The 18,335-nt window shown below is 44.8% G+C and overlaps 2 protein-coding genes across 8 annotated transcripts in view; both read right to left on the reverse strand.

Moving 5' to 3' along the window:
* dgkza (diacylglycerol kinase, zeta a) overlaps positions 1–18,335 on the reverse strand; it is a 92,585-nt gene that overhangs the window by 62,490 nt on the left and 11,760 nt on the right. For 3 of the 7 annotated variants that reach the window (XM_031852317.1, XM_031852316.1, XM_031852315.1), the window contains 16 exons: positions 9,912–10,020; positions 8,925–9,020; positions 8,067–8,144; positions 7,644–7,706; positions 6,274–6,330; positions 6,061–6,129; positions 5,900–5,971; positions 5,702–5,818; positions 2,843–2,914; positions 2,552–2,650; positions 2,119–2,201; positions 1,952–2,012; positions 1,401–1,514; positions 1,125–1,262; positions 769–847; positions 561–616 (listed from right to left, as the gene is read on the reverse strand). In XM_031852317.1, coding sequence (XP_031708177.1) covers positions 561–616; positions 769–847; positions 1,125–1,262; positions 1,401–1,514; positions 1,952–2,012; positions 2,119–2,201; positions 2,552–2,650; positions 2,843–2,914; positions 5,702–5,818; positions 5,900–5,971; positions 6,061–6,129; positions 6,274–6,330; positions 7,644–7,706; positions 8,067–8,144; positions 8,925–9,020; positions 9,912–10,020 — 1,363 coding nt within the window. Of the gene's footprint in view, positions 1–560; positions 617–768; positions 848–1,124; positions 1,263–1,400; positions 1,515–1,951; positions 2,013–2,118; positions 2,202–2,551; positions 2,651–2,842; positions 2,915–5,701; positions 5,819–5,899; positions 5,972–6,060; positions 6,130–6,273; positions 6,331–7,643; positions 7,707–8,066; positions 8,145–8,924; positions 9,021–9,911; positions 10,021–12,359; positions 15,495–18,335 lie in introns of those variants that run through there. The other 4 variants (XR_004212951.1, XM_031852313.1, XM_031852312.1 and 1 more) reach the window with 3 other exon arrangements.
* On the reverse strand, positions 9,928–12,447 carry LOC116386252 (uncharacterized protein DDB_G0271670-like). Its single transcript, XM_031852319.1, has one exon. The coding sequence runs from the start codon at positions 11,888–11,890 to the stop codon at positions 11,285–11,287; it is 606 nt and encodes a 201-aa protein (XP_031708179.1). The 5' UTR covers positions 11,891–12,447; the 3' UTR covers positions 9,928–11,284.

Here is an 18,335-nt window from a genome sequence, read left to right on the forward strand (position 1 = left end):
GCATGAACACAAAGCTGAGAATCCGGCTGCCATCAGCAATACAAGGAGTCATCGCCACCTACTGAAGGTGCCACACACTGGTCTTTCAAACAAATGCAGAGCACAACCCCCCCAGCTCCACAGCTGCTACTGGAAGTGACACAAACTCAGCTTCCCCCAAGCCAGAACCAGAGCCAGAACTTGGTTTGTGTGCCTTTTAGTGCATGTGAGTGCATGTGAGCGTGCTCCACTGGTTAGCTCCCAGCTGTCGCTCTGCACCGCTCTCATACGGAGCTTACAGCCGATAACATTGTCGTGGAAGTGTAACATCCAACCTCTGGTTCCCCCTCAGGTAAACCCTGTTAGCGCTGTTAGCACTGTTAGCTACAAGTTGCCTTCTCGCTGTCGACATGTTAAGAGCTGTTGAGAGGCAATCGTTACGCACCTTTAAAAGTGAAGAGTATTAAACAGAAGCACAGTGACCTTTAACATGCACTTATCAAAACTGTCAAATACGCTTTTATGGAAGACTTTTACATATGCAAGAAGCCAATGTACATGTACATTTAAGATGCACTCACCCCAGCATAGAACATCTTATTCCTAAAACGACTGTTAAACTTCTCTGGGTTGGCTTCTGAAATGACAGAGACAGCACATAAACAAAACATCTCATGGATATTAGGACAAATTCAATGGAAAAGCAAAGTTTCCACAAATAAGCAATCAATGTGTCAATAATAACAGTCAGTATATTGAGTAGTAACACGTGTATGAAAATGGATGTACCTCTTGACTCGTGGAACTCAAGAGTCACATGGGCATCAAATCCAAGACTGAAGTAATTGTTGAAAACATCTAGAGGAAGCTGAGAGCATTCACACAAACAGATCAACAGTCACACCTGGGTTCAGATTTAGCTCCTTTTCATGTGCATTGATGAAAATTTTATTTCCCGTTCACTGACACTGAGCTGTCACCAGTAAATTCATTCAGAAACAGGATCTACCAGGATCAAAAAGGAGGACTCCTAACAGCTGACTATAGAAGTTGTAAACGTTGTGTTCTGAATCAAGGTGTGGGATGGACTCTGATCAGCTGTGGAGCAGCTCGGCACCTTTACATTCAGTCAGAATGTTTCAAACCTTATCAGTTTGCTGTTCGTCCGGTTCAGCCCCTGCACCATGGTTTGGTTCAACCTGTAGATTCCATCTGTCTAGCTGGACAACCGTTCCATCCTCAACATGGGAGAGGATCTTAGACAGAGGTTCGTCTGTATAGCCCTGGAGTCCATGTAGAGTGACATAAAACATATCGACATGTTTATGAATAGAAAACAGGATTTGAAGAGAGTGCCCACAGCATGTAATTGGACTGTCTGTATTCACTCCTACAGTTTAGTTGTGTGTGTTTGTACCCACCGCTCCCCAGTTGAGGGTCCTGGCGAGGTCATTTCCTGTCCCAAGTGGTAACACGGCAACAGGAGGTTGAGGATTTAATGCAAGTTCATCAAGACAGGACAGGATCCAGCCCACCTGGTTCCACACACACACAGACATGCAGTTACATCCACCTGTCTTTCACAGGAACAGGTTCTCAGCTCCATCAGCTGAACACGCACTTCATAAGTATTCATTCTGGTGTCCATGGATACGTTACCACTGGCTCCTTTTAGATCCTTTCATGCCCAACACATGGGCATGCACTACTCCCCGACTCCAGACAATATCAGGAGATTATTTGTTTTACAAAATTGCCCTCTTGGCATCAAACCTCCTTCAATAAATATCCATCAGACAGATATTGTAATCACTGTCATTCCACAGACTAACAGACAATATAGTGGCTGTAAAGTAGCAAGTTAAAATGTATTTTAATTCTTGTTTGCATTTCTATCGGCACATCCCGAAACTAGTTTAGTCCTGTTTCTTTCGAAATATATCTTGGATGGTGTGTGTGTGTTTCTACTCACAGTGCCATCTCCTCCACAGGCCATGATCCTCAGGTTATGGACTTTACGATACAGCTCCAGGCTACAATATCGACACACATGGGACATCACAAGTACATGTTCACTGATGTTAGTGTGTGTGTGTGTGTGTGTGTGTGTGTGCGCGTGTGTCAGACAGAGAGACCTACCCCTCCTTTGGTCCTCCTTGGCTCAGGTCAAATACCTGTCTGGGGTTCAGATACCACATGAAGGACTGCAGGATCTTAGTACCCTGTGAGACAGAGAACCCATTGGAAGATTAGAAAGTAACTGAATGTAAATTAAAGGGGTCTCCTCATCTCTAAGGCTGAGTCCAGACTCTCTAGGAAGGAAGCTCATTCTTTTGGTCACTACAAAAGGTCATGACCACAGCTGAGGGTCTGAACGTTGATGGACTGGTAAATTGAGGCCTTCATCACTGCTGATGCTGCACCAAACTACCCGTCCATCTCACGCTCCATTTGACCCTCACTGGAGAACAAGCTGGCTTCCAGACTTGAGGGTTGGTTTAGTGGCACCATAACTGCTCAGCATGTAGCTTGACTGAACTGTTTCAGTGACCAGCTCACTGAATATGAATACCTGGTTTCCTCCGCTCTTGGGGTTGACAAACACCAGCAGTGGTTTCATCAGTGGAGCAGGGATGGGTCGGATTAAAAACGGCCTCCATTGTCGTCCTTCCTGTCAGAGAAGATGATGATCTTCTCAGAGCTTGTTCATTCTGTCTGAATATTTTCTTTGATAAAAACGAATTATGTCCAGAAGAAATAGTTCAAAGTGTGTCACACACAATGCAAAGAACCAAACCCACTGTTAGGAGAATATGTGTACCATAACCATGTGGATCTGTATAAAGTACAGTGCAGGACTGACCTCTGCTCCTTTCTTGCTGCTTTTCCTCTTGAATGACGTTCTCTTCTTCTTCTTACTTGACTTCATAGAGGACTGTTAGAGACACAAGCACAGACAGCAGCTGCACATCACTGAGGTTGATTCCATGGAGAGCAGACAGGAAGATCTCATAAAGAAGGAAAACGGTGTGTGGCATATTATCAACACATCCATTATGAACATAACACATCTATTTGTTACATCACCCTGAGGAGTTATTTTCATTGCTATCTATTGTCTATACTACACTACTATACTATAGTATGGCCATGAACAGAAGTTGTTTTTAAAATCTTATAGTTGCCATCAGCTCTGTGTTGGGATCTGACTATATGGCTTCGACATGTGCTGTGGAACAAAGAGAGAGAGTCAGGCCTTGCCTTTTGCAAGCAAAGGTTTCATCCTGATTGTAGTTTGATGAGCACCAAACCCCCCCAACTTTGAAGAAATTCACATTAGGGTGTGAGTTTCCTCCCCGAAATGCCACACTGCTTTCATTGGACGAGAGCAGGGATGCCGAGGCGGGACCTCCAGTAAGACGATCTTGCTCCCCCAAAAACTATGCATTCCTGAAGTTACCTGAAAGCAGCGCTGCAATCTAATTGGCCGAGAGCCAAGACACCCCAGGACCCCTGTAGTTCAGCCACTGTTCTACAAAACTACCTGCAACCCCCACCTCAATGCTTTTTCCCTTCGACCTCTGTCGAGCTAGGGAGCACACCAACGTTGTTTCCCTTTTCAACCAAATCCTAGGTCTAACAGTTTATATTCGCTGGCCAAATTCACAAAGCTGTCTATTTTATCTTCGTTCGTATCCACGAAGCGAACCCTTGTATTCCTGCAGAAGTGAAGAAGCAAGACTTCTTCAGAAAGAGAGAGAGAGAGAACTTCCACTCTCCACCAAGCGCCTCGCCTGCTCCGGTCATAAGGACGCGAACGTCCCTTATCCAGATGAAGCGATTCTCTCTCACCGAGAGAACACCCCCCGCGGCCCGCAGCCGCGCTGCCTGAGCCCACCGAAGCTCAGAAGAACCCCCCTCAATCACCACGATTGCATCGTACCGTAAGGCGAAATAGATTCTGGGCAGAGTTAGAGAGTTTTATTTGTGTTTATTTTATCTTGTTTGTGTGCTTAAAGTACTGTTCATTTTTATAACGTGGTGTATGCTTTATGATCACCGACACTGGCGATCCCTGAAATTGCTAGTGTTGTGTAGAAGTTACCGTGTATTCTATGCTACCGTGATTAGTGTCGAGACAGCCGCAGTGAGGTCGAAGTTGCTTCTCGTCAGTTCAGGAGGTCAAAACCGCCGGCTGAGACAAAGAGTCGCGGTTCTTGCTCCCCTGGCTGAGAGAGCAATCTTCCGTACTCCCGCGCGGCGCAGAGGATCTTAATCTTTTGTTTTATTTCATTTTGTTTTGTTCCTTTCCCTTCTCTTTTACTAATCCACACACACACGCACAGCTTTGAGCTAATCTAGCTACGTTCTAAACGGCTACCGGCACTAGACGCCGGGTCTCCAGTTGGCTATCCGCCATTTTTGAGTCTCGCGCATGAGAGACGTCACCACGTCCCAATTACGTCATACGTCGCTGAGCTGTTCCCTCGCTCCTCCCCCTTTCGCACACATACACACACACACACACACACACTCCCCCCTCCTCTTTTCAATAGTCTGTTGATTTTAGATAGCGTGCTCATGAATGTATAGTTGTTAGTTTAGATATTAGTTGACTAGATCATTAGTATTAGAACGTAATAAACTCTGTTATATTTTAAAGAGCAGCTGTCTGTGATTACTTTGTGCATGTGTATTGTGATAATAGCTGTATATGTGGTCTGCTCGAACTTAAACCTTCACTTTCACTCTGAATGTGTGATAGTACTCAGACTGTTGACATTGTGAGTGAACACTAATTATGAGACTTAGTTTTATCGTTTGGTTATTGGTCCCTGTTCGCAGGGTGGTGCCCTGTTATTATTAATAATCATTAATAATTGTTACTGACATTAATAATTCTATTGATGTCAAGAATTTAGTTTCTTAGATGCTGATAACCCAAACACGCTCCTTTACGTTCCCAATACATATTGGTGCCCCCATTTTTGAGGCTATGTTATTCCCAACATCTGTTCTGTTGTCTTCACACCCCACTCGGCTGTGTTGGAAGTTGCCTACTACTGCACACTGCACGCTCAACCAGTACGTACTGCACACTGCACGCTCAACCAGTACGTACTGCACACTGCACGCTCAACCAGTACGTACTGCACACTGCACGCTCAACCAGTACGTACTGCACACTGCACGTTCAACCAGTACGTACTGCACACTGCACGCTCAACCAGTACGTACTGCACACTGCACGCTCAACCAGTACGTACTGCACACTCCCAGCTGAAGGAAGGATTCTGTATGATTTTTACCAGGGGACTGGTCTCACCATGGGCCGGGTCAGTTTCAAGGCTAACTTTTTACTTCAACCGATTGAATTCACAGTTCTAAAATCATAACAGTGGTGATTATTGGTGAAGATTATCGTGCTGAACAACACGTAAAAGTATCAAAAACCTGGGTTTGACAAAAATGGTGTTTGGTCGAGGGAACCAGTGCGACGCGCTTAGAATGTGCACGCTCCCCGACACCACTGGGAGACAAGCCATCGGCCATCAGAACGGGCACACACTAGTTATTATCAATATTATTTTCAATGTAGCCCCGAGGACTGTTCAGGGAGGGTGGGGGTGATGTTAGCTATGAAAAGGAGATGTGGATTAACTCATTGAACAGAAATATAAAATGTTATTGGGGAACAACAAAAGTGAGAATCAACAGTTACCTGATGGCGCCGGACTCGAATGATCCATGTGGGTGGAACTATAAGAGCAGCATGAGCTCCTATTGCACAAGCTTCCTCAATTTGCTGCAGCATGAAGCAGGACACCTTGTTGTGGTACTAAAGAAAGACATTCAGTTGAATACATGTATAGATTGAGATGGGAAGAATAGAACGAATATGATTGTTAAACCCACTCACAGCCTGTTTGCACCAGGAGCAGCTGATGGCCACGATCTCTTTGCTGTGGAAAGCAAACTTCTGCTGGAAGCCCTGCTCAAACAGACAGGAACAAGAAGGAGTGAGTGCCTCTGTGCTGCTGAAAGAAGAAGTGAATTATTATCATCACAATTCACACTCACCTTCCCACATTGTTTACATTTGCCTTCTTGCCGTCTCCGATGCACCCAGTGATGACGCACCACAACGGGCTGAAAACGCACAAATCATACTGATCATTTTGGAAATACTTATTAAATAGCTTACTTTGTAGAACATTGAATCAATGGCCAATGTTAATCTATTCCCTGATGGTTCCTGATCCTAAAACGGCTCCAGCAGCAGCTCAAACTCACCTCTCGGATGTTCCTAGAGCCGGATTCTCTGAAAGACGGTTTACACCTGAAATTAATCTGGAAAAGAGCAGAGGAAGAGTAGAGAGGACAGATGAACTGAGGCTTATTCTAGGAGCGCCAGAACAGAAGCATCTCCAATGATCAGGAAAACAGAGAAAGAAGCACTAATGCCAAAGAGGTTCACACATGTGTGACTTTGCTGCAGTGAAAGTGGGAAGGCACCACGATTCCCCATCATGAAGTGAGCTCAGAAAAGAAAACCCAGAGCAGGGAGAGAACCAGCAGACTCTGTGGCTAGGCTGAACATCATGAATTAGTCGGCTTCATTCCTGGTTCAGCCTTGCATATCACAGACCTTCTCATAATGAAAAATGGATCCGTTGGTCAATAGTGTCACATTAGTGACACTATTGACTTAGTGCTCTACTATTGATATCAAGACAAAGGCGACAGCTTGAAGAAATAAAAGTTGATGACACCAAGAGATGTGGCTGAGATAAGATGATGTCTCTGTTTGTTGAAGCATTGATGGCTCCATCATTTACAGACTCACATCGTTGCTGCTTTCAGGTGGCTGCTCTGCTGCTAAAAATGAGCCCAGTTTAACCGTCACCAGAACCAGCAGCTATTCATCACATCACAGACATGGTCTACCAACGCGCTGCTGTTATCACAGCTGGACTCTGATGATGGGTCACTAATGCAGCTGTAGAGAGACGGCACTGTGATCTGTCTCTAGTCTATTGTCTGTCCTTGGTACTGTGCCGACTCTTTTCACATTTGGTCTAATATGGTTTATTGTGAGGATCATAATGTGCCATGTGTCACATTCTATGGATGTGATTATTACAGTGATGATGATTCATAAATAAAGAGAGATACTGATGGCATGTGACTGATGTCTGCTGATGAAGACAGTGGATGTGTTTGACAGGGGCTAGTAGAGGGACCTGGACTTTGTCTCAGTGACCAGTCCTGGTCCCTCTATGCTGTTAGGCCTTCAGAAAGAGGCCTTAGTATCATATCCCTTTGAAATCAACTCATTTACTAATGCACCCTGATCAACAAGTAGAGGAGATGGAGAGAAAAGAAAGTGACCCCTTCATCATGCCAGAACCAAAGTGGAAGTTCCCAAAGGGTGTGTGTCTGACCTGGATTACATTGCAATCCATTCGTTCTTTGCACAAACCTGAATACATGCTATATCTGTAGCAGCGGTATCTGGTTATGTGGCAGCCCCTCAGACATTTGCCCCACCTATAAAGACTCATATCATGCTGTGACCTGGCTTCACTAAGAATGGCTGAAGGGAGGTCCAGACACCACAGACGAGGAGAGAGGAGAGACGGGAGGAGGTTTGTGTGTCTCACTCTAAAGTGGGGCTCATTGAGAGGCAGGGTGGCGTCCAACAGAATGGCTCTAGAGCTGGGAAACTGCAGGTTAGACAGGAGCAACAGTTAAAGACAAGCTGTCCTCTGATGACATCAGTAAATAGAAGCTTAGATTTCCATCATGTCTGAGGGTTTAAAGTAATCCTCCTTTTCACTTCTCTCCGATCTTAAACTCTTTGTGAGAACTAAAAGTTAAATCCTTCTTTAATCTTGCCTCCATCACCTTTTGTCCCGCGTGAAAGACGGTTTAAACATCCGTCTTTAATCTTTAACTGTCTGTGATGACACCTGTGTCTTTATGTTTCTTCTCTCCATGAAGTAGATTCATACGGTGAACTCATTCCATTTCCTGGATCAATCCGCTTGGTTAAGTGCGTTGAATACATGAGACAGAGGAATTACCTTCTCCAGTTGTTCTATACAGATGGTGTGGGCCACTATCTTACACGCAGCACACTTCCTTCGACTGACAGACTTTTGCTGGAAAGAGAAAGAAAGAGAAGATGAAACATGGAAAAGGAAAATAAGCTTCAGGAAGGACCAAAAGTGAAACCATCTGTCCTTTGACCAACAGTAATGTACACAGCCACATATGAGGCAGTAACCATCTCTGACCACTGGGGGGCAGTCCTGTGCTGCAGAACGTGAAATGGTCCTGACCAGCAGTCCAGCAGAGACTGGTCTAAGTGGTGAGACGTGGATTATGTGGACATACGACCACTTTGTGTACGTGCCATGTGACAGGCTAACATATGTTGGACTGAGAGCTGACATGAGTAAAATGAGAAGATGATGCGAGTGTGTTTGACACACACTGAATGAATCAGTGAGCATCAGGAGTGGATCGACACTGTCTGACCTGCTGTATCATAAGGGGGGGGAAACTGGGTGCAAAGTGGGTCAAGCTGACAAAAATACCCAAAATACCTCATCATTATTCAGCCTTTTGCAGAATGGTATGGAATGGTTTCCTTGATGCTGATGATGATACAATAGTATTCACATAGAGCAGCTGAGCGAGAGAGAACTACTACATGTTGCTGTTGTTCATGTGACCACCACTAGTGCATTTACCTCCATCTGATTGGTTTGTAACTTGGATGAAGTAGTTTCATTGGTGCAGACACTGAAGGAATATCTAGTGAGACGTGTAAAGATTCAGTGTGATAAATTAAAGGGAAACACACTTGGGTCCATCTAATGAATGGATGGAAGTTGTAGTCGTGGTATTGAGAACACAAAGAGGGAGGAGCTACTCACTAGTGCTCTGGCAATGCAGTGCTGCTCTCCCACATAACAGCAGTCTCCAGACACATTAGTCTCAAACCAGATGTGCTCTCCATACACAGCCGACTCCTACAGGGACAAACAAAGGACACCAGCTGGCTCACTACATCCGTAAGTCACTGATGCTGTTTGAGGCCATGTGAAACATTGACTGAACACCCTGTTTGTGCTTATCCACAAAGATCCTGGCACATTATGCTCTAGATAGACTCGATAGGGTTAGATAGAAGAACCCACTAGAGCAGGGGTCTCAAACTCATTATCAATCTGGGCCACATCAACATCATGGTTGCCCTCAAAGGGCCGGTTGTAAATGTAAGACGGTGTAAATGTTACTACTCCTAACAAATTGATAAATAACTGTCTCTGCATTTGATTATTGTTTATTAAAGTGTTAAAATATTGTACATTCAGTTAAATAAATGTAAAAATATATTTAAGCACATTTCTGTTATTTTAACTTAAATCCTTTTAATTTAGGGTTAACAAACCCACATTACTCTATCAAAGATCAAACTGTTAAAGAAAATATCAAAGCCAAATATCAAACACAAGTTATTACAATAACTTTGTTCAATGCTTAAAATCCTTTCAAGGGTGCATTTGCACAATCCCACATGAAGTATTTCATGTGTTTTAAAGACACGTTGAAAGTAGTCTTCAATGTACTCACAATACATTTCTATGTCAAGTGTACAGTAACCAGCCAAAGAGCTGCTTCTGTGACTGTGTGTTTAAGTATCTCATCATTATGACTTTCTATCTCATAATTCTGACTTTCTATCATAATTTTGACTTTCTGTCTCATAACTTCGACTTTCTATCTCATAATTATGACTACGGGGATATTTTTATTATCAAGTCCAACTTAAAAAAAAAAATAAAAAAAAAGGGCCTTGAGTTTGAGACCCCTGCACTAGAGGGAGGGTTGTCCTGTGAGGGATCAGAGCCCAGACTCACAGTCCAGTCCAGAGTGCTGCGGATATCTGCCTCTGGGTCGCTCCTGTTCAGGGACGATGTGCTGGGCTGACAGGGAAGATGGTGCAGGCCGGACTTAGCTATTGCTTTCCTGGAAACACAAGGAGAAACAACGAGAAAAGGTAAAACCTGTCAACGTCACACAGATTTGAAACAGTCTGAAAGCTAAAAACGTGTTTGAAATGTTCCTGATCGGGCATCACGAACATATCAAACACTAGGGACACAATTTCAACACCAAGTCCTTTTGTGGAGCTCATTCATGTCTCTAATGTCAACGGATTCAAATTCTAAAGATTTGAATTCATATTCTAATGTGTAGCACCTCATGTGAAATATCACGTCACATTCATCAGCTGCTAACGAGAGGGAGGGAGAGAGAGAGCAGAGGTGGTGGAGCAAGCTATAGAGTGAATGAAGAGAGAGAGACAGGGACAGAGACAGAGATAGCATAAAGGCTCGTCATGATGCCCAGCAAAGGAAGAACAACAGAGAAGGTCCATAAGAACAAGCAGAAAATAATAACCTCTAGTTTGGCCTTCAAAATAAAAGCATGAAATGATGGTGAAGAAGTAATATGACTTCATATCAGCATGCTGCACCAGCACACAGTGGGTGAAAGGGGGGGGGGCACATCTGGACAGGTCACCGTGCTGACACACATTAACACAAACATGAGCGACCTGGCATGGACTGTGGAGGTCCACCCAGGCGCCCTCTGGGTGAAGCTATATTTTCGGGTGCTTGATTGTTTTATAATTTCACATATTTGAATCAACAACTAAATGTGAACACTGGACAAATGTTTCCAATGATTCAACGGCTGAATCTCAAAGATGTATCTGAAGCAGCAATGAGTCAATCAGGAAGAGGGAAGGAAACTGATCCCACACCAGTGAAACAGACACTGTGAGAACAACTAGAAAGATAACGCAGCTTCCTTTAGACAGATGAAGACCAGCTCATAATAAACAAATAAAGACGAGATGAAGCAGCATTTCACTTTTTACGACTGCTGTCAACCTGAATATGACAGCATAATGGAAACATGTTATGATATCACAAGCGCTAGTCGCAGTTAAAAAGCTTCTCATCAATCATTTGGATGTCCTCCATTTTGACATGCAGAATGTAATTAGATCATTTTTATTATGTGATCAAACATTGTTAAACAGGCGAGAGGAATGAAAGAACCAATCATGAAGATCTAAAACGTTCATCCCCTTGGGAGCTCGACCTTCCTAACCAATCATAACCCAGCTCTGTGTGTTACAGTGACATGTATGTCTGACGGGGACGCTAAGGGAGAGGTCAGAGGGGCGCCACAAATAGAACATCCCAAACAGATATGACAGTTAGTTTTCAAGATAACTGTCATCCTGTGACTTGCTAGACGTCGTGTTAGACGCCGTGCCCGTGCTCGACGCCATGCTCGACGCCGTGCCTGTGCTAGACGCCTTGCTAGACGTCGTGCCCGTGCTAGACGTCTTGCCAGATGTTGTGCTAGATGTCGTGCCCGTGCTAGACGCCGTGCTAGATGCCTTGCTAGACGCCGTGCCCGTGCTAGACGCTGTGCTAGATGTCTTGCTAGATGTTGTGCTAGACGTCGTGCCCGTGCTAGACGCCGTGCTAGATGCCTTGCTAGATGCCGTGCCCGTGCTAGACGCCGTGCTCGTGCTAGACGTCGTGCCTGTGCTAGACGCCGTGCTAGACGCCGTGCCCGTGCTAGCCGCCGTGCTAGACGCCGTGCTAGATGTTGTGCTAGACACCGTGCTAGACGTCGTGCTAGACGCCATGCCCGTGCTAGACGTCGTGCCTGTGCTAGATGCCGTGCTAGACGTTGTGCTAGACGCCGTGCCCGTGCTAGACGCCGTGCCAGACGCCGTGCCTGTGCTAGACGCCGTGCCAGACGCCGTGCCAGATGTCGTGCTAGACGTCGTGCCAGCCGGCAGTGGAAACATGGTTAGTCAAGTGAAAATGTCATCGTGGTTACTGTAATTACTGTAGCACATTGTATGTTTTGTACATTAATAAATTATAATACTTGTCCAAATCCCTGTTGATTTTATGTGTTATATATTAACTTCAACACACGTCACAGCATCGCTCTGGAAGAGAGGTGATAATCATCGTGTGCACCCAGGTGTCATGTTTCCATCTCTACTGCAGAGTCATTGGTCCCTGTCCCACTGAGGACAGACACATGTTAGTGGGTGTTTGTCCACAAAGGGTCTTTAAATGGGTGGAATGTCAGAACATCTAGGTTCTTCTCGAGACTGTACGTGTTGCAGGAACATTCCTCGACACACTAGAAGGAGTACTAGAAGTAGTAGGCAGTAAATCTGTGGAAGTATAGAAGCAAGAAGCCTGCAGATACAAAACCAATACAGTTTGTTTGTTTGTTTGTTTGTTTGTGTTTGTTTTACATACGACAGGAAGTTCTCCCATGTTTCCAGATAAGGATCATAGTATATGGTTTCCTCTGGTCCCCCCAGTGGTGACGAACAGCTCTTATGGAGTGTAGACTTAGAGGAGGACACACGTGTCTCAGAGCTCAGACCTGCTGAGGCCAGCTGACCCAAACTGGGGCTGGTCCTTGCAGTCTGGATCTGCTTATTTAAAGTCCGGTGAACTTGACTTGAGCTTCGGCGATTATAGCGACCATGAACTCCATAACCTGATTCACCACATCGAAGCTCAGAGTCGGCTGGAAGTAGGTGGGAGGACTTTCGTCTCAGACAGCGAGGAGGGCGGAGCAAGGGGCGGGATGTGATGTTTTTCATATTGACTGCCTGGGTTAAGTGCATCCGAGTTGTCGGGCTGAAGTTTACAGGTGTGTTCTCCACTTCTTCATCACTCCCTTCCCTTCCATCGGACTCCAAACAGGAACATGGGAGGGAATCCGGTTCTTCTACTCCTCTGCCCATCTGGACTACACTTGCAAGTAACATCGAGGATCCAAGTAAATGAGGTTCAATAGATTTGACTTTAGGACGTCGGTGTCGCATCGCCATCCCTCGATGTACGTAGGGCGCTGAGCCAGAGGCTTTATACTGAAATCCTCCTCTTCCAGAGTCTCCCACTGCTTCACTTGTGTTTGTTAATCCTACCTGTCTCCTCTGTCCACTGGCCACCAGTAAGCCAACACTGGTGCGCCTGCGCTGGTCAGTACAAACTGGAGGTAAGCCAACAGAGGAGCGTCTGGACTGCACTAATGCTGCAGAGGGCAGCCCGACACTAGAGCGCCTCCTGGCTTTACTGGTCTGAAGAGCAGGACCAGCCGGATGCTTCTGTCCTTTCTGCTGACGGCGGAAACGACGATGGAAGAAGAAATCCATCATGTCAGGAAGGGCAGTGCAGTATGGAAGGTACTAAAAGGATATGTGGTATCTGATGGGTAAAGAACACAGCTGTGCCCCTCCCGGATTCTCTGATAGCAAGCTAAAGGTTAAAGGTGAGCTCTCTGTTGGATGGTATCCATGACGATTGATGATACTGCAGCTCCTTTCCTTCTCTTCAGTCTTCCTTTAGAAATGCTCTGTTTATTAAATGTGTTCCCTAAATGACATGAACAGAGAGAACAGTTTCCACAAACCTTACTGGTACAACAAGTCCTTCCTTCAAAGTTATGAATACTGCTTAATTACTACAAATACCCAAAACAAAATGTACATTTCCATCCAAACTAATTGAATAGATCAGGCGTTGCCATGCTGAATCAGCTGTTTAACTCGATCAATGGATCCCTGATGCAGTGCTGCTTAGTTCAAAGTCACTCAGTCCCCCAGCAGCCCTTCACTGGCTCCCTCATCCTTCACTTTCTTCTTTCATGGAGTGTGTTACTGTGACTAACGCACAACTCTTACATGTAAAGGAGACCCTGAGCATGCATTCACTACTCTGCTGCTGTACCGAGGGCGGGGCTTAGCCTCTCTCCCCACACACACACACACACACACACACACACACACACACACACACGTTGTGTGACATTAAACCAACACTGACTCGTCGTTTCACACATTTGTGTGGTTTATCACCGAGTTACTGTGAACAGATCTGATCTGTATGACCTAAACACATGACTATCAGGAGGAAGTAATAGTCCTGACCAGGTTTCTGTAGGTGGACCTGCAGAAGGATCATTACTGTGAGACGGTCAAAATATACCATCAAGCATTGCCCTCAGCATATTTGGTATAACTGTTACTGTTATAATAAACATAAAAGACAGATACACATGTGGTTCAAACTCCTACTTCAGGACATCACTCATACAGTTACAGTTGCCAACACACCAGTCACTTCTTCAGCAAGTTAGGATGAAGAACACTAGGACCCGTCTGTGACTGCAGCCTCAGGACCTGCAGTCCTCCGGGTCAGAAGAATGGCTCGTGTAGTTACAAGAACTGCTGGCTAGATTAACATTCAGGCAGCTCTCAGTCTGGATAGTGGGACTGATCAACGATCAGTGAACCGCTCCCACAGGGTGCTATGACTTCTGGGAGATGTGTTGAAGTAGCTCAGACCTTCCCACAGACCACTGGCTGACTTTGGAGGAGGAAAAATTTCGGATGCGTTACATCTTTCACATGTCTCAGTGACTGCACTGTAGCCAGCCCATAATGCCTTTTGGCTTTCTATTTTCAACAGTTACCCCATTACCCAAGATGCACCAGGGGTAAATGATAAGGCATATATACAAGGCAGCTATATTTACATGTCAAATACAGAGACCATTTAAAGAGCAAGGAAATGACATGAGCAATACAAACCAGTGTAAATGATGATCAAATAAAGTCAATGAGATAGATTGAAATGAGATGAAATGAAATACTAAATTAATTAAAACAGAAAAAGCCCTTTCACATGCTGCAGCAGGCCACAGAAAGTGTCAAAGCTCTGATGTCTCCTCAGACAGGACCTTCAAGGTTCTGGTGTGTTATGTTGTTGTGATTCCTCTCGTCTCTTGTCCTTTGCAGGAAGTGAAAAAGGTCAGAGGGGACTCGTGTTACTTGATTTGACCTAAATGTGAGCATTGCTGCTGCAGCCCTTCTCTCTACAGTCAGTGTGCCTTCTATAATGGCCATCAATCCCAGAAGGTTTCAGTTCATGTCATTATGAGACAGAAAGGAAGTGTGTGCTCAGTGTGGCCGCCGTTAACAGGATATCCGGCTCATTTGCAGCAGTGCTGCTCATCTGTTCTCATCTTGTACACTTTGTGGTGGGGGGGTTTGTTGCAGCTGTCCAGCTGCGGCTGGTAGCTCCCATGAATGTCGCTACATTTTTGTCTTTATTTGTTGCTTTTTTATCGTGTTTATCACTGATGGCATATGACAGAATATATATTTATCAATATCTGAAAATAAACGTGGGGACTGAAGTGCAGCAGAGTTTGAGATCACCGTCCACGGCCGACCAACCAGCCAGACCTGCCGGACCAAACACCACCAAACTGACCCATAGTAGATAGCCCAGATGGAAGCTAAACTAACCCAGCTAGGACCTGAGGCTACTCCACTACCCAGCATGCTGCTGGCTGTCTGATGACCGACCACAGAATAATAAGATGGATGAAAGCAGCGGGAGGTCGGTGACTGTCGAGTCCACATCTTCACAGAGACCTGGATCCATCGTGGTCCAGCATCAAGCTGAACTTGACGGGGGGACAGCAGGACAGAGAGCAGGACTCTGTGTTCACGTCATGATGCTTGGTGCTCAAACACAGTCAGAGTAGATGGACAATATTGTCCTCATGTTGAGTTTTTAATGTGAAGATGTCGGCCATATTATCTGATCAGAGAATTGTCTTACATTCTTTATGATGCAAATACAAAAAAATGCTCTACAGGAATGTTCAACTGTCTTTGTTTAGTTCGTCATGTGTTTGTTGTGTTACAAATGAGCTACGACTGCATTGCAGATGCGCTGTGCTGCATAAAGGCAATAAAGGATCCTTGAATCCGTGTTGGTGTTATATAGCCATGCTTTGTCTGGTCCAGTCCATTCACCTCCATATTCACTTAGCTTCAACAACTAGCTTTTCTGAACACGTTTGTCATCTTGCTGCTAACTGCTTCCAGTAACAGTAGTTCAGCAAAAGACTTGTGCTGTTTGTGGGTCATGAAAACACAAATGGTGGTCCTTCATAAACTACAGCCCCAGTGATTTATCAGCAAGATAATGGTCATATCTTGTATTGGCCAACATGTCGTCCAATAAGGCTGATACACAGCATCATGATCAGATTTTCATTAACTCTCAAATATCAATGTCAGCCTCAGAAAACTGGTCAATGTCAGGCTGTAAATAGTTTAGAATGTAAAGAGTTTCCTTTCCTCTGATCCTTCCCTCTCCATCCCTCCTCTAGATGATGAGTGAGTGTGTGTGTGTGTGTGTGTGTGTGTGTGTGTGTTTTGCTGTTATGCAACAGCTGCTTTCTACAGTGATAATCCTCTACCATAATGGGGCAGAGGGAGGAAGAGATGAGAGTACTCGGTATAAAACATGACCCACCTGAGTGTGTATTTGCATGTCAACACAGCTTAAGGCTCTTTGTCAGAGATATTTCTATCTCTAGAAATAGACCTAGTACTGAAGAGAGCAGGACTCCTTTTAAAGACAGACGGGGGGGTCTCAGGAGTCCACCACTCATTTACTAACACTTTCACTAGAGAGGGACTCCTTGAATGTTTAGTGTTTTTCACCAACACGTCCCAACAGGAAACACAACCAGGATGTTGACTCACAAGGGTTCATCCCCTTGTGAGTGAGAGAGTACCCAGCAGATGTTATTCCAAATGTCTTTCTTAGGAAACGGAAGCTTCTTTTGAATGAAGTCTGGGTGTTATATTTGAATATTCTCGTGTACAAGTGGCAGGATGGTGGTCATCCCCTGGAGACCATGAATACTCAGGTTTGTCCATCCCTCTCCACACATAGAAGTGCTTTTCATCAGCAGGAAGACAACATCGGTTTGAACCTTGTAAACTCACAATGTGTCACATCACTGATGATGTACGGTCATCACTATGGTTCAGGAGAGGTAGAGTGAGTTTAGAGCGGCTGGGTTAAGATTAGGAGACCTTCGTGGTCATAGCGACAACAATAAAGATCACAGTCACGCTTTAAAGAAAACAGATCGACTGTTAGTCGGAAACAGGAAACAACAGTTTCATGTTTAGTTATGCAACAACGTCACCTGACCTACTCTTTCATTTAGCTTTCAGTAGTCAGGATAGTCCTGACCTTTCTTCTATCACACCAAAATACATGCCAAGTTCAGAGTTCACCATGAATCCATCAGACACAACCAACCTGCTGGATCAATAATAAGATCTGTTTTCTATCAATGACTGCAGGGTTACAGCCTCTGTGATGCTAGCTGAGTGCTAGCAAGCTAAAGGGAAAACTAAAGAGGGTAAAACCACTGTTGAATGAGTAACCTGGGGGAAGAATATAGAGCTGTGTGTGTGTGTGTGTGTGTGTGTGTGTCACTATCCAGAGCTCTGTGCTGTTGGGTTAATATTTACATGAAAAAGAGTGGAGTGCTATGCAAATACACAGAGTTAGGAGCAACGTGGTCCTCCTCTATGGGGTGAGACCAAACACAAAGCATCGTCTCTGTATGGAGGGAGGCTGTATACGTGATCGAGAGCCTCTCTCCCTAACTGATGTCCACCTATTCTTATATAGCTGCTGCTTCTTCTTCTACAGTGATTTGGTTTCCCACAATGCCTCTGAACATCCTCCGTGGATCTCTACTTTGGCTGACTAGAAATGTGTAGATGGATTAACAGCTCATGGTCCTCCTGACCTCGGTACACCTGTAGACAGGACAAAGAAGAACCACCATCCATCCTGTCCACACCCCTCTTTCATTCAGAGTTTCCAGTAAATGCACTATGCACACATGCGCTGCATTCAGGGAACATTTCTGTCTTTTCACATAGGCCATGGCAATGCTGGAATAGATGATGGCAGATTGAACAGAAGAAGAAGATGTCTGTGAAGACATCTGGTATTATTTTCAGGAACAATATTTATTTTACTAAGTAAAAAAAATCTGCCCAGTGGCCTTCAGACTAACAAGTGAATCCCTTTGCAGTTTAAGTGAATGGGGACGATATTGTTGATTGTCATAGTCTTCAACCAATCAGATCTTCAGTTTGACATGTTGGGCGTATTCATTGATGTGTCAGAGCTGCTAGCTGGCCTACAAGTACGTGATTGGTCAGTGGGCTAACATGACTGGTGTGAAGCTAGCGAGCAGAACTTTGTAATAGTAAGAGTTAAAGTTTAAAAATATGTAAGACGTTTTACGTGACATTACATTTTTTGCGTTTTGCCATGTTGGGCGGTGACAATCCCAATATCTGCTGCCTCTGCCGAGCGGACATTTTCAGC

This window comes from Anarrhichthys ocellatus, unplaced genomic scaffold (assembly GCF_004355925.1).
Source record: "Anarrhichthys ocellatus isolate YVR2014 unplaced genomic scaffold, GSC_Weel_1.0 scaffold12, whole genome shotgun sequence".
NCBI classification, from domain to species: Eukaryota; Metazoa; Chordata; class Actinopteri; order Perciformes; family Anarhichadidae; genus Anarrhichthys; species Anarrhichthys ocellatus.